The sequence below is a fragment of the Ictidomys tridecemlineatus genome, chromosome 10 (assembly GCF_052094955.1).
Source record: "Ictidomys tridecemlineatus isolate mIctTri1 chromosome 10, mIctTri1.hap1, whole genome shotgun sequence".
Classification (NCBI taxonomy): Eukaryota; Metazoa; Chordata; class Mammalia; order Rodentia; family Sciuridae; genus Ictidomys; species Ictidomys tridecemlineatus.
This window is the reverse complement of record NC_135486.1, coordinates 27,232,601-27,249,739: the sequence shown is the minus strand read 5'-3', so window position 1 is coordinate 27,249,739 and position 17,139 is coordinate 27,232,601. Positions and strand designations below refer to the sequence as shown.

At 35.6% G+C, this 17,139-nt stretch overlaps 1 protein-coding gene across 6 annotated transcripts in view; it reads right to left on the bottom strand.

Annotated features, from left to right (window-relative positions):
• Nek7 (NIMA related kinase 7) overlaps window positions 1–17,139 on the bottom strand; it is a 127,444-nt gene that overhangs the window by 41,034 nt on the left and 69,271 nt on the right. For all 6 annotated transcript variants that reach the window (XR_005730341.2, XM_005330385.5, XM_078022537.1 and 3 more), the window contains 2 exons: window positions 13,255–13,395; window positions 1,097–1,159 (listed from right to left, as the gene is read on the bottom strand). Coding sequence is in view for 5 of the 6 variants with exons in the window: in XM_005330385.5 (XP_005330442.1) it covers window positions 1,097–1,159; window positions 13,255–13,395 (204 nt within the window). In the remaining variant the exon portion in view is untranslated. The remainder of the gene's footprint in view (window positions 1–1,096; window positions 1,160–13,254; window positions 13,396–17,139) is intronic.

Genomic DNA, 17,139 nt, shown 5'->3' with positions numbered 1-17,139 from the left:
TTTGGATAAAGTATACCTGTTTAAGGCACTAACACAATGGCTGTATAAAAAACATTCTAATTAATCCGCAGCATTTCATTAAGAAACTTCACTAGGAAATATGACAGACTTCAGTGTATCTGCACTGCTTAAGCAGATGAAATACTAAAATGAGTTTCTGACATGCTCTTTATATTCACCCATTTTAAATCTGGAAAAAGATTTTAAAATGTTACTTTAAAATATATAAACCTTTGGATTAGTCCATATTCTCAATATAACACATCTTAAAGTACTAAAACGCATTTATATTACCTAACCTTTAAAATATGTCTAATTGCAATGATCCAGAAACAATGTCTTTATGCTCAATAATCTATTCCCTATTTTTTTTTTAATTTTTTTATTATTGGTCGTTCAAAACATTACATAGTTCTTAATACATCATATTTCAGTTTGATTCAAGTGGGTTATGAACTCCCAATTTTACCCCGTATACAGATTGCTGTATCACATCAGTTACCCTTCCATTGATTTACATATTGCCTTTCTAGTGTCTGATGTATTCTGCTGTCTGTCCTATTCTCTACTATCCCCCCTCCCCTCCCCTTCCCTTTTGTCTCTCTACCCCCTCTACTGTAAATAATTTCTTCCACTTGTATTATCTTGTCTTACCCTTCCTTTCCTCTTATATGTAATTTTGTATAACCCTGAGGATCACCTTCCATTTCCATGCGATTTCCCTTCTCACTCCCTTTCCCTCCCACCTCTCATCCCTGTTTAATGTTAATCTTCTTCTCAAGCTCTTCGTCCCTACCCTGTCCTTGGTTACTCCCCTTATAGCAAAGGAGTCATTTGGCATTTGTTTTTTAAAGATTGACTAGCTTCACTTAGCATAATCTGCTCTAATGCCATCTATTCCCTATTTTGAAAGGGCGATTCCAAAGGTTCTGATTAAATTATTTTACAATTAAATCCAGAAGATAACTACATGTTCCTATACGCTGACATTCTAACATACTTAAATCTAAAAAAACTTTTTGCTTAGAAGTAAGACGTTTCAATCACTTTTATCAACATTCAGTTATGCTCAAATAGTCCACGGTTTATTATTTACCTTAAGGAGATCGATTTCTTTGATGCAATCAGCACGTGCTTTGGCATCCATTAAATCAAATATCTAAAAATAAAATACAGAATTTAAGAACTATGGTTCAAGCTACAATATAAATTCATTATACTACTCTATGCATAATTACATGAACACAAAAAACAGTCTTTACTCAGCAACGAACTAAAAGTGCTAAAGCTTCCATTCTTCCCTCAAAAGGCAGTCAGTAATAAAACTAGAAGCAAACAGCTAGGCATCTTTTGACATTCCGGTCTCAAGCGAAGACAATGATTATTCTATTATCTTAGTGATCATAGCATTCAATGTACACTGATCAGTTAATACGTGTTAAATATATTACGTAAGCTACCTTATTTAATCCTTATAAAGACATTAGTTTTTGCCATTTTTTCAGATGAAGATAAAGGAGACTGACCAAAGGTCACACAGTTCATTGAACAAATAGAATTTGTTACCCAACTAAAACAGTTTGAACAGATGAAAACAAGTAATATGTGGATTTTTTTTTCAGGATGACAATTTTCGTCTCTACATGAAAGTAATTTGGAGATGAGAATTGGCAGAGACTTTGAGTCCTGTTTTGTGACTGCATCACTGTCAGTTCTTAGCTCCAATGCATGTCCAAAATGTCTTCTCCGGTTCCCACCATCAAGTATGTGACCCAGACAGCCCCTGAGAAGAAACGCAGCAGAGTTCACCTTCCCTTTGAGGACACAGATGTGGAGCCCAATCCTGGCTCCAGGCACCACTGGCCACAGCTTAGTTACTTAGGATCTCGGGCTCAAAGCTCCCAGCTGACTTTTGCAGTTTCTAATGTAGAAGTAAAGAATGAATTTAGGGGAACATAGCAAACTGATGGAAGAGATTTATTTTCCCCTAGAGAAACTACAAACTAACTCTTTTCAACCTTGTAGTTTTCCTTGTGTAGCAGGGCACAAACAGTGAGGGTGGGAAGAGTAGTGTTATTACAATACTTCAGTAGTGAAATAAGCATTTAACTCACCAAGCAACAACAGCATTGTATTTAAATGACAGGGTCAGGTCATAGAAAGGTACAATTAGGTATTTGGGAAAGGTTCAAGTAAGTATTCCCAGTGATCCAAAATGAGTGTGGGAATATATGCCAAAGACAATTCACATCCCCAAATTTCTTTTTATTCTCATCTGATACAAAATGAAAATTCGGGACTGCTAATACATATCTTTATTACATGTACTTTTGTTACCAACTTTGTGGGAAGAAAATTGTTAGGTTTTGGCAAAAAGCTAAATATTGTTAGACTAAACATCTGATCCCAAGTATGTAACACTCATGTAATTTGATAATTGCAAGTTAAGAGTTCATATAGGAAAGAAAGCTGGAATAATACTTTCTACGCATTTCATAGCAACTGCTCCAATTTAAACAAATACCTGTGATTTAAAGAGGCAATACTGGAAAACTACTAACATCCATTGTTCAAAAGAAATTTCCCTTCCCTCTACTGATCTGGTATGTAGTTTTTTTAAAACCAGTATCTCGTGGATATATGAATATACCACAGTGAATCTCAAGGTCAAATATAAGTACATAGGAAAGTTGGTCAGATCCATTCCACTATTGGTCCCTTATCCTGTCCCCACTGCTATCTACTATTTTGATGGAATCCCCCCCTTTCCCCCCCCCTTATTTTGGACTAGCTTCCACATATCAGAAAACAATTTTTTGGTTTTTTGGGACTGGCTTATTTCACTTAGTAGGATAGTCTTCAGTTATACCTATTTACCAGAAAATAGGCATAATATGGCTAATGTTCCACTGTCTACGTATATTGCATATTATTTATCCCTTCAAGGGCACCAAAGTTGATACGCATGCATTATTTATGGGATGATATTGCTTGTGGGTAAAAATTGGTCCTTTAAGTGACAAAATGTTACTCTTAAGTCTAAAGCAGAGACATACACACAGTATTTAGACCATGATTTTTTTTAGTGGCAGGGAAGATTAGGAAAAATTTGTAAAAAGCCCCTTGAAAGATCATAAATAAAGGTCAAGAAATATTGATCTAATGTGAATACAGATTTAATACAATTATTTTGTGTATCTGAAAACAAAGCAATATACTGCAAAAAGAACCAATAAGTCAGTAGTGCAAACTAATTGAAAATATTAGATTTTTAGTCAACACCTTGATCAAGTTTTTCTAATTAAAATCAATATGCACCAGGAAAAGTAGGTGCATAACTTGGTTAGGGAAGGAATGAAAGGACACCAACCAGTGAGTACTGATCTCTCGACAGGTGTGGCTTTTACTCTTTACCACAACATTAGAGGTAGTGCTGGCTCCAAGACAGAGATGGAGACTCAGAGGTTAAATGATATATAGTCATACATCCATTAAGTACCAGAATGAGGACTTGAAGCCAGGTTTTTTCAGCTCCAATGGTCCAGACAGATGTGAAGTCTTAACAGACAACCAATGAGTACTGAAACGTGTAAAGTGTAACATCAGAAAGCTAAAGAAGGAATTCTCACACAGAGAAGGCATAATACTAAAGCTAGAAAGAATAACGGGATTCTAACCAGCCAGAAGTAATGGGTATCTTATGCATGAAAGTAAACATAATAATTATATAAACTTTTTCTGACAGGTAACTTGCTGGATATCATTTTTTAATATTCACAGATGCACAAGCTTCTAATATTTCATTTAAAAAAATCCACATAGTAGAGTAGAACAGTGGTCACTAGGTGTTAAAAAGAACATGATACATACCAAAATACTACACAAGTAATAAATTCTAATGTTTTACAGCATGGTAGACTGACTAGAGTTCACAGCGTTTCATTAGTTTTGTGGGGCTGTTAAGCATCTTTTCATAGTTTTGTACATCCTTTTGGGATATATGTCTGACAGTTTTAATTGGGGAATGAAATGTTAAAGCACACCTGGTAGGGTTCTTTACTAAAGGAATAAGCTTAGCTGGGTGTGGTGGTACACACCTGTAATCCAAGTGGCTTGGGAGGCTGAGGCAGGAATATCCAGAATTAAAAAGCAAGCCTCAGTAATGTAGCAAGATCCCATCTCAATTTTTAAAAAGGCAGGGGTTGCTGGGGATATGACTCAGTGGTTCAGCACCCCTGGTACCAAACACAAAGGAGTAAGTTTCACGTTTAATTATTTCATATACAAAAGTCATTCATCCCCCAAATTGCCAAGAAGATGCCCTAAAAATGTTGCTACTATATAACATGTCCAACAAACAGTAACACACCCAGAAAAACTTGACAAGAGCTGTATGTATGAAATGCAAACAGACTGCTTGTGCATAAAACTCAAAATGTCAAGAAAAATAACTGATCCTGGCCAAATCAAGAATGTTGATGCCATTCTCAAAAACTACTAGTCACCAGGGATTTGACATAACCCAATATGCTGGGAAGCAACAAAGTTTAAAAAGCTGGCACTAGTGATTAAGATAAAGGAAAATCGCAAACTTGGAGGTATCACAAAGACATTAACTACTGGGAAATTGAATTTGTGTAAAGAAATATAAGATGGAATAAGTGTTAGTGAACTTTAATTACAAAATACCAAGATTATACATGGTAATTACAAATCTTGTTTCCAGTTTTAATGGAGTTCAATAATATTAAAAGTCATACCTCAAAACACTAGAACTATACATTGCAGGTATAGTTAAGGCAAAACTAATTTTGATCCAATCACATTTATAAATTCCTTTGATGAGAAATTCATAAGTGTTGACCTTATTTTTTCTAATAGCCAAACCACTCGAGACAAAATACTGAATCTTTAGATGAAGTCATTTCCAAATTCAAAGGTACTGATTTCATGTACAATATTAAAATGCATATGCATAAAAAGTCTGGACTTTGTGCATATTTTGTGTGTAATTCAACAATCTTGAGTAAGACTGTTTCAGGTCTATCAAAGTTTCTTTGGATTTCCAAGCTTGAGTTGTGGTTATTCAAGTATTGGCTGATAAATTCTTGGTACTGTTTGAATCACTTTTTAAAAATTTCTTCGAATTTTGCAAAATCACTTGTACCTAATGAAACTGAAAAGGTTAACACTAGATATCTTTAAAAGGAAAGAGTCTACCAAGTAACAGAAACATCTTTTAAAAAGGCATGTATCAAGGACTAGGGTTGTGGCTCAGTGGTGGAGCACAAGCCTAGCGTGTGAGAGGCACTGGGTTCTATCCTCAGCACCACAGAAAAATAAAGGCATTCTGTCCATCTATAACTACAAAAAAAAATCTTTAAAAGAGAATGTATCAAATTATTAGAACACATAAAATGTAAAAGGTGCTACTATTTAACATGTATGACGACAAATGGTGTAACTTTGTACAACCAGATAAATGAAAAGTTGTGCTATGTGTAGTGTGAATCATAATGTACTCTAAAGTCATGACAACTTAAAAACGGGGAGGGGAGTGATGTGTCTGAGTTTGACAATACCTGTATATGTCATTTTAAATAGGTGTTAAAGATATGGAAAGCTAAAAAAATCCCCTTGGCCTTACCAGTTTCTAGGGTCTGAATTCAGCAGCCCAGTCTTTTCCCCGTTCTGCTCTCACCCTGGAACATGGCTCTCAATTCTTCCCACTATTCACATCCCTCTTAACTATATATAGTGTTGTACTAATTTTCTATCAGTCTATTTAAAATCCTCAATGGTCTCACAGATCCTCCCCAGCCTTTGCTAACGATGAGGGAGGAAGATGGAGCACCTTACCATTCCACATGAAAGAGTGCATTTGTTAAGCATACTAGTTATCAGGGCTCATCTGTTCAAGAAGATATAACATGAGCCCACTCAGCACGAATTTATATAGGCTGTAATAGTTTTCATTTGTTAACTGAATGCAAATTTCTGGTACTCTTCCTAATTGACAGGTAGGCAAAGACTTTTCCTTCTGAAGCCCATTTCTTTGGAGTGGTAGAAGGTGAGTGAAGGAGTTAGAAAATCTATGGCAGAAGGACCATAATCACTGAACAAAATAATTGCTGAATACTTTAAAAGTGTCGACCATCAGCTCCTCCCCGAGTATAAAAGCATTCTTCAGAAACTGTCCTCACTCCACCCCCTAGTTTTCATGAGCCTACCTTTCTCAGCCAAGTCACTCCTGTGTCCAAACTAGAAATTAAAAGACAGGGCTCAATTTCTTACTGGCTCTTCAAAGACCTGGATAATGGTGGTACAGAACTAAATACCTGGTTGTGTCAATTATTCTCGAACTATTAAAAACCCTCTGTTTCTAAGTGGATGTCTTAATTCAAAAGTGTAGTATGTAGTGATTTAACTGAAAGCTGTTCAACAGGTTTTTAAAAAATTATCGTGAAATTAATGTTATTCATATTTTGTAAAAGTCTGAAGCTCAACAAAGCTTAGTCACAGTTGAGGCCAAACATCAAAAAGCCACCAGCTCGTGGTACACTGGAAACTACGTGAGAATGTGGGTACAAGAAAAAAAAATCTAAAATCATGAGTAGAAAGAGATGCTATTGAAGGGAACAAAAAGGACATGTTGAGAGTTAGGAGAGCCAAGTTTTAAGAAGTTACAGGTACAGAAGCAACAGATTCCATAGGGATAACAGTAAAAGTGAATTGATCATACTGAGGCAAATGAGGAAAGCTGATGTGAGAAATGGAGCAACAGTGGGGGGAGGAAAAACGAAGCAGAAAAAGATGATTTCATCCAACGTAAAGTTAAAGAAGGAAGGATTCCTACAGCTATGCAGTCATGAAAGCACACTGTTTAGCAAGGTTTATCTGTCCAAGAGTACATGAGTCCACTCAGCTATATGGACTGAGGCTGTAATAGTTTTCTTTCAGGATAGTGGTTTTTAACATTCTAGTCAAACTAATAATTCTATATCCTCTGCCTTTGGATTTTTCTTATATTGTGATTAGAATATATTCAAGTAGAAAGTACAATAGAGTTCGGTTTCTAAGAAAAGCAAGTACTTTAAGCTATGGGACTGAAATTATTACATGTAAACAGACACAATAATTTGTGGAGATAAACCAATATGGGGGATTCCAAAGTGAGCAATCTTTTGGAAATTGCTCAAATAACTCACAAGGGTCCATAAGACCTGTGAAGTGAAATCAGATCTTCATTAAAAGGTCTGAAGAATATGATAATAGCAGCTGGGAGTCAGGATGAGGTCCAAGAGCAATTTTGGTCAGAAAGAAAAGGCGACAGGTGGGAACTGTAGTTAGAGGATTTTTGCGAACTTGGAACAGGTGAATACAAGAGACCATGATGGTGGGATGAGGGTGGACCGAGTACCACGGAGTTAGGGGAGGTGGAAAGATCATGACCTAGTCTCAGTAGAGTCAAGGTAGCCAGAAATGCCAATGGATGGGAAAAAAATGACAATGAAAACTGAAGTAGTGCCAACTGACGGACAAGGGTGAAAAACATGAAGTGGTGGTGGAAAGCAAGATGTAAGGAAAAAGAATATCATGTCCACGTTATGACAAAAGAAGCACCTGACATTGGAAAAGGTTGTGAGGAAAGTGGGAATGTCGGAGAAAGGCAAGACACATTGAAGAACAGTAACTGAAATACTATTGGCAGGAGAAAAGTCAAGTACACTGTTGCTTCAAGCCTGCCTCTACCATTGAAGCTATAAGATTACTTGTTTTGCAGAATGTATACATTTTTTAAAATCTCTAATTCCTATTCATATTAAGCTGCTTAAAATTTTTTAATTAGCAATTTGTAGCCTTTTTCTTCGATATCAAAGAAGACAACTCCATTTTCTACACAGCATCCTGTGGCAATCCTTAAAAAAAAAAAATACCATTTTATAACTCTCCTGCTTCATCGACTGTTCTTTACCTTTACAGCAACATATATAAGCACTCTTCATAACGTGCATGCAAAACTGGTTCCCTTTTTGGCTCTGTAACCCCGTGCTGCTTCTGCCTCTTACCTTATTGACTGAAATCACAAAAATCTGTTCTCTGTGTATTTTAAATGTATCCTGTTTTCAGAGCCTTTACCTTTTCTACAACTTCTCAGGTGAGTGAGACTTTGTTCTCCATCTCAAGAGAGCCTTGTCATTCAAAGTTGCCTTTCTTTATGTGAGTCTCTAATACCACATGCTGGTCATTTCCTTTATGGCTATAATTATTTAACCTATCTCCTATGAAAATTGATCACAATTATTGAGACCCTAGTGGTGTGTATAGCATCAGAGAGGACCTCAATAAACACAATAAAAAGTTGAGTATAATTACTTCAGTTATATGTATTCACTGGGCCTTGATACTAGAAGAGTTTTCAAATCAAAATTTTTAAGACAAGCCCAGTCAAAATTTGCATTAACATAGTAATAATGCTAAGGTGTCATTGATGCTGAAGAAAAAAAATTCTGAAAGGAAAAATTATTTTGTTGATGTCCACTGAATCATTTAAACATTTTAACAACAGCTATCTATGGCATGTATAAAAATTCATTGTGGATCCAAAATGTAGATAATCATTAAGACAGTTTTATTTCTTTTATGCCTAGAGAGATTTTAATATGACTGCAAGTAGAGATAAGTTAACTTTGGGGATAAAAGCCTGGGTCATCTTTTCTAGTACAATTAACTGCAGTTTGGTACATTGTTTTCTAATTTTCCTAAATGGCATTTACGGGTTATTCTTACAAATGGTCCTTGATATTTATTCTAAAAAGAACTGGAAGTTTGAGGGAAATCTATACATTGAATTATAGTGTCATAAAAGCCCCAAAATAAGAGCTGGGTCAAATGGTGGTTCCATTCCCAATTTACCAAGGAATTTCCATATTGGCTGCACCAATGTGCAGTCCCACTAGCAGTGTATGAATACCTTTTTCCCCAGCAACACTTATATTAAACCGGCATACTACAGGGACACAGCCACGTTAATGTTTATAGCAGCACGATTCACAATAGCTCAACTGTGGAACCAACCTAGACGCCCTTCAGTAGATGGATTTAAAAAAAGCATACATACACGATGGATTATTACTCAGCAATAAAAGAATAAAATCATGGCATTTGCAGGTAAATGGAAGGAAGTACAGAAGATAATCCTAAGAGAAGTTAGCCAATTCCCCCCAAAAAACAAATGCTTTCTCTGGTGGAAGGAGGCTGATTCATAGTGGAGTAGGGAGAGGGAACAGGGGAGAAATAGACAAACTCTAGATAGGGCAGAGGGGGCATGGAGTTAGAAATGATGGTGGATATATAATAATGCACATCATTATCCAACGTACATGTATGAAGACAAATTGGTGTGAATATACTTTGTATATGATCAGAGATTAAAAATTTGCTCTTTATGTGTAATATGAATGGTGGTGTCATTAAAAAAAGCCTGCAAGATGATTTTAGTAATCAATACACACTGAAAGACTGACTATATGGCTACAGATGTTATAACAGTAAAATTATGCCATGACCCTATGGAAGAAGCCATCATTGTCCACAGGTTTTTAATTACATGCAAACTTGCAGAATCTAGAATCAGGTCAAAAATTAAACAAGTAAAAGTGAAGCACTGACATCAAGAAGGAAGTTCCTTTGAGGAAGTTGGGTTGTTTTGTGGTCATTTAGACCAAAAAGATGAATTTTTACAAAATACATTATACCATTTCTAAGTAAACGTATACATTTTAGCTTTCATTTTAAAACAACCTCACCGACAATGGATTTGCACAGTGATTTTGCACATACAACTTAATAGTAAGCAAAGAGAAACTAAGGATAACATATCCTTTATTAGTATTAAAAAAATAACGTAATAGTCAAAGAACCAAGCTACAGTAAGACCCAAAATTCTTACTAGTATTATACCATGCCATTTGATTAATGTACAACCCTAGTCAATGAGCTAAATATTACAAAATAGATTGCACGTAGATCTAAACACCTTTGATAATCTTCCAAAATGAAGTACTGAAGTTTCATATCCCTCCATCCCCCCTCGCCTGTGTGAAGACTTTCCCCTACTCCTACCTGTACTCAAGGTCATTCTCCAAAATGCCCATCTACTGGTTTTAGAACTGTATCACCATCAAAATCCCATGGAGTCCAATTGTGTTTATCTTAGTGTTCTGAAAGACTTGCACACTAAGTGATCAATAAACGCTGGAATGAACTGAAGATGGCAGGCAGGTTGAGAGGGAAGAACAATCTGGCTATGGGATTTCAAATTGTTACGTCAGTTAAGGCACCATCTTATTTTTTTGCAAATGAACCATGATGGGAAAAAGATTGGTTACTGCTGTCATGTACAGCCGGCTCTCAGATCCTTTTATAGTTTCAAAGAAGTAGTATCAGTTCAGTACACACACTTTTTCCCCATGTACAGGTAAAACGCGAACTTGTAAAAAAAAAAAAATTTTATCATTCTTTTTTCAAAGCTGTGAATAAGTGAACTGGAGGGTGGGCATTAAGAGCTAAGCTGAGCAATCTGGATGGTAGTTTGAAAGTGTTTCATTGATCTGAAGAGAACAGGAAAGGACCAGGGGTCAGAGAAAGGGGAAATACTAGGAAACGATATTGGGCAACTCATATTGTTTTATTGTGTGCCTGTACAAATATACAAGAACTCCCAACGTTGTGTACAACTATAATAAACCTACAAAAAATATGTGAAAGGAAAGATTTGTAACCCAAGAAATCAGTGACAAAAGCAATACATTACTTATGAACCCCACAGAAGTACTCAGGAAGGATTCTAGAAGAGCTGAGACAGTAGAAATCACTCTACAGGCAAGTAATGTAGCCTTAAAATAATAAAAGCGAATTCAGTATTTGGCTCTTTATGAATTTAAATTATCTGCTTAATGGTGCTTTAAAAGTATTTAAGTTGCAGAGATGTTTTTAAAGAGGAACCATGGACTTTCTTGCTCACACAGTGTAATACATCATGAGAATCAATAACACGTCTGAAATGCAAATAAATTTCTCCTCACAAAGGCATAAGACATCGTTTCCTAATTTAAAAGGAGGTACATTTAGCTCTACAACATCATTTCTCTCGATAATGAGTTATATTTTCAACTCCAAGATGCCATAATGTCAGCTCTTTAGGAGGAAAGGAATGACAAAAGCCAAGAGATTATGTTCAACCTCTGAGAGCAACATGAGGTTTATCAGAACAAAATGGAGACAGTTTAAGGGGAAATCTAAGCCTGAATGAAAATGCAATTGTCCAAATTCAGTCATCCCTCTTCAAAATTGATAAATAGGAAGCAAAATATAGACAAGGAGAAACAGCTCAGATAGTACCATAAGAGACCTAGAAGAGTCTTATTTGCCTTCTGTTTAAACAGTGCCTGCACTCTTCACAGTGAAATATCACATTTATAGCCTGGCTTAAGTCCCCAGTCCACCAAATCCAACAACTCAAATTGACATCTCCATTCTGTCAACACTCATTTAAATTAGGAATCTATCCATGCTATAGAGTTTAACATGTAATTCTTCCAGATTGACTTTTTGCCCTGAAGGTAGAAACAAAAGCACTAGGTTTTTTTTTTTAAATTTCCCTCACTACTTAGATAAATACAATAAAAATTACACCAAAAAAAAAAAAAAACAAAGCTTACTTTTGTAAGGGAGAAAAACATCACCATTTTTATAAAGTCATCTTCTTTATAAGCATTAGTATCTGCATTCCAGAATTTGTTCTCTAAATGACATGTTAGTAGAGAGATTATTGCAATACTTATATACTGCTCATGTAAAAGTAAATAACTTTAGAAAACTTACCACTAACTTATGGGACACATGCGTGCCCTATGGCCTATCATCTCTATTCTTAAGCAAAAATGACAAATTCTTGCATGTGTATACCAGGAGAGAGACTAAGAAACCCTAGAAATATTATTTATGATACAAAAAAAACCAGCCATGTAAACAGCAATTAACAAGAATTATTTATACTATAGCTATGTATCCCAATATGGATTAACTACAGACACGTGGTACCATGTGAAAAGTCAAGTTTTGTACTGGGGGTGTGTTTGTGTAAAATACTTCATTCTTACAAAATTCAAAACTAAAGTAAACATTTCAGTTGGGAAATTTCTAGAGATAATTTAAAAATTATAAAAGGAGTGATACCGTTAGTAAATTCAGGAAAAGCTTACCTCTGAGGGAAAAATGACACAGAATGAAAATATTAAGCTGGTTTGTATATGTGACAGCATCTATTATAATTTATATCTAACACATGTAAGAAAATCTTCCCCATATATTTCATTTTTAAAATATACATAAAACCATTTATTTCTGGAACGTTTGATTGCTTCAACAACTTACATAAGATATTTAGGTTTCAAAGGTCATCAGAGGAAAGACATAAGGGTTGCACAGAAGAATGAAAAGCCTATGGCAGAGGTGAACAATAAGTAATGGAAACAGGTAAACAAAACTACATGATGTCATACACACTCTAAGGAATAAAATACTTGTACTTTCTAGGGCAGAGGATCTCATTAGGGCCAGCAAAACTTAGCAGAGCTCTGGCCAAGTGAACATTCCAGGAACTAGGATTCAGTGGGACTAGAACACTCTTGGGTTAGGACAGGACTTGGCAAGAGGAACTGGACAAAGATAAATGAACTTGAAGAACAGTCTAGACTGGACAACAAAACTGATTTTAAACGATACCAACACAATAGGAAATGTTAAGTCAGATGTTAATCCTTTAATAAAGTTCACTTATTCTCTTTCCAGTTATTGACAGTGTAGTGTGACTGCCACTTATTAACTTTAAGCAATATATTTTGTGAATCTAGTTTCCTACTCTGACACCCACAGATGGAGAACTTCAGCTAAGAATTTAGTGTCTAAGTAGAAGGATGGCGACACCCTGAAATGTAAAGTTGTGAAAGCTTTCCCAAGATCACTCCAGTCAATTGCTTGATTCTAGCGAGCAATGCTGCCAAATGTGTAGAAGTAATGTTAAAATCAAAAGTTAATTTCTACTATTACTCTCAATTCAAGCTTTGAATATTGCATTTTAATTCTTTGCTAGCATTCTCATCTTAGGATGTCATTTACCCAATCATTACAGAAATACTTTTCTCTATTTCTCATAGGGTAACCCTACAATTAAAATTAAAATCGTCTTACCTGTACTTTTTTTAAAGCTACTGCCACTCCATCCAACAGACAGGCTGCTCTATATACTTCACTAAATTGTCCACGACCAATCTTCTTTTCTATTCGAAAGTTGGCTAATGTATTATAGCCCATATCCGGTCGTAAGGCCTTCTGTAATTGAAAATGTCAGAAAAAGTTTCAGTCACACAATATACATTCATCATCATTTCCACTTAAGTAGGTAATACCTACAGTAAGCTTACAAGTATTCATTTATTTAACAAATATTTACTGAAGACCTATACTGTACACTAAGGACAGAGCAGCAAACTAAACATTCGATAATCTCTGAACTCAAGGAACTTACATCTGTAGTGCGGGGTGATAATTAGTCAAGTAACTGTGAAATATATCATGGTATGTTATGTAGGAAAGGCTAAAAACTTATCAATGAAGAGAAATTCAACTTGGGAATGAGAGCTTTCCAAATTTTAGTTTAGAACTCCCTGTAACTTGTCTTTAACTCACAGACTAAACTAGTCTTATACATTATAGTATTTGATATTTTCTTTTTCTGTTTTTCAGTTGAAATGGACCTTATACACACATACAGTCCAACATGGTAACTATCGCATGAAATACTTAGTGTCTTGAAAGTTATGTAGCTTCCTCAGAAAGTATTTCCAGTGGTAGTGAGTTTATTAGCACATCATTATATTTTTAAATAATATTTCCATTAGTTTTCCTCCTGGAAAAAGTCATTTCTTCAACGTTTTTTGGTGCTTACTATATATTGGACACCAGGCTAACTGCTAGGGAAAAAGAGAAATATATTCTGTTTACCCAAACACATGCAAAGTAATTTGCACTGTGCTACAAGAATAATTAAGGGCACTGGGACATAGAACAGTAGTTGTCTGTATTTTGAGATGTAACTTACAAATTTTATTCATTACTCTGGTTCTTTTGTTCATGTTTGTTCACTGAGTCATTAAGTTATAAAGATTAACTGAATGTCCACTATAGTCAGACACTGTCTATTGCTGAGTTTACAACATACACCTAAAAAATGCTGCCTTTCATACTCCTCATGACACTTATTTTATATAGGTAGAGATGCTAAACTAAGATAAAATAGTCTATTTAGCTCTCACATGCTCTAAAAACACCTGAGCCTTTAAGATTTCTAGATTGTTGAGTACACTCTTCCAATCCTTTTACCATCTTTTCCTCATACCCTCTGTACCTTCTGTACTCAGACAAGTAAACATGACATTCTAGTGGGGCCTGACTGTGTACACTCTAATGAGACTGAATATTAAAGGCCTACTAATGCATGCAAAGATAGCACTAGTTCATAAACATTCAATTTGAACTCTTAGGCCTTCAAATGCACTTTGTTAAGGCTGCTGACCCCATATTCTTGGCTTACACAGAAGGCCATTTGACATATGGGCAGTACTTTACATTAACCTCTGATCCATTTTATCTTGTTAATTTCACTGTATCTATCATGCTAATAAAAAACTACAAAATTTTACTATGGAATTCTGTAGTACAAACCAAATATTTCTTTGGGAAAAAAAGCAATAATTTCTGTTGTTATTTTACAATGTTTTTCAATATGTAAAATATCCATAATACAAAAAGTTTCACAAATGCACTTCATAAATGCAGGACCATAAGGTAAACAATTATAAAATACTAACCAGCACCACTACAATAATACAGAGTTCTTTTTTAGTGTCTACAACCTAACAGGCACTAGGGTTTATAAGCCATCTAACTTGCTTCTCATACCAACCCTATCATGTGGATTTTATCAAACCAAATGTCCAGTCTCGCTGATTCCCAGACACAGCCTACACCATACTGCCATGGTTGCTAAGCAAAGTCGCCTACTTTATAAGGCAACATCATGGGACCCTACCTGATAATCCATAGACATTTCAATTTCTGGTTTTAAAAAAACCCACAGAAAGAATCGCAACACGTTAAAAAAAATTAAAAATATACCATAAGAAAAAAATTAAAATTATCCAAAGGGAGTAACATGTCATACTGTTCATATATTAAATTTTTTGTAGTCATTGAGCTTATTAATTATCACTGTGACAAAATGGTACGTATTTAACAAAGGATATTCACAAAGAATCACTTCTCAGACACATTCAATGGATAGCAATTTTTTAAGATTTTGAACATTTAAAAACGAGATTTTTTTGAACTGTTCGTGTTTTTCCAATAATATGTTTTACATATATTGATCTAAAAATCGAAGTATAATTCCTTCTCTCATACACATCGGGACCATTCTTCTCTTGATGAAGACTTGTCAGTCTCAACAGTAAAATACAACTTCATCATTAGGAACAGCTTCATATAATCCATATACTTTAAATTTGACTGGGAATCCCATCTTCTGTCTGCACAATAACTTGACAAATATTAGCGTGAATTGCTAAGGCAGTGTGACAACCGCATGCTGAGAGCAAAGTCTCACTAATGTGTTTTGGCATGCAGGTTTGTAATCACACATTTACATATGCAATGACCTACATTTGCATGTCAGATCACACACTGTCTTGGTTTATTAAGACTGGGCACCTCCCTGTGCTTGGCGGCCAGAGTGGCGAGAGAGGGCCAGAGGGCGGTGTTTTTTGGCAGTTGAGGGATGAACTGCCACCAAGGATTAGGTTGATATGGCCTGAGCATTAGACACTTCATTAGACGTAATCTGTTTAACAGTGGGCAGTGTATGTAAACTTCACAGCCCATTTGCGGCACCCTTTTTCCCCCCATGGCCTTTCTTCAAAGGGCAGTGTGGGTGAATGACAGCTTGTCTCATCTGCTCCCATGTCCTGTCACCCGGTGAAGATGTGGAGAGCTGACATGAGAAGGAGCATAGCTGCACATCTCCAACTACCCGTGGGTCTCCTTGCCACACTGCAATTTGTATAAAAATAAGCTTGTGGAAGATGAGGTCTCCTTTAGGAGACCATCAGCCAGGTAATATATATACTTCAGTAACAATTATATGGTATTGTATTCAATGCCACACTTCATTTTGATTAGTTACATCCACTGTAGATAGTATTATATTAAGTACTTTAAGTAAGAGATATCAAACAAATTCCACTCAAGCAAAGAACTAGTTTTAGGATTAGATCTACATTGTCTTCTTGGAAAAGTGAACACACACACACACACGTACGTGTGGGTGTACAAACAAAAAACTCAACAAGATTCGAATCAGTATGAAATAACCAAAAAAAAAAAAAAATAGACTTTTGCTGTTCTCAATTTGGAATGTAAACTGGGTTTAGTCTCTTGCAGTTCCTTAATGACCAGAGTTCTTTCCTAAGCCTCACATTATGGCTTTTAGATTCAAGATAAGAAATTGAAGGCACTTCAAGTGGCTCAAGAGTGAAATCTACTTTGTTTATTCTGATATAAAATGGCAATATTGATTATGTTGTCTGTGACAGAAGGATTAAGGTTACTTTTGCATCTGGCCATGGGCCCCATCTACCATTCACACCATCTATTCCCCAGCGTACCATGAGCTTTGGCCTCTCCATGGCATCATATTTGTATATTCCTATGCCTTTTGAATAATTTTTTTCACCCATGCCAAACCACAACTCATCTTTGAGATTTAGTTACACTGTTAGCATTCTCAATCATTTTTAGCCCTCTCAGATTACTTTGTTCTTTGGCTCCTTCCGCTATTTCAATAGCAATTCACAGAAGTCATTCAATTCTTTAAGGAGTCCTACAAACTTGGGCCCTATGCTCGGTTCTACATTATACTGGCTCTTATTTGTTTAGACATACATTTCTCTATTTATATTGAGTTTCCTCAAAGGCAGAAACCAAGATTAGATCCTAGCTCTCAACATCCTTCTACGCTGG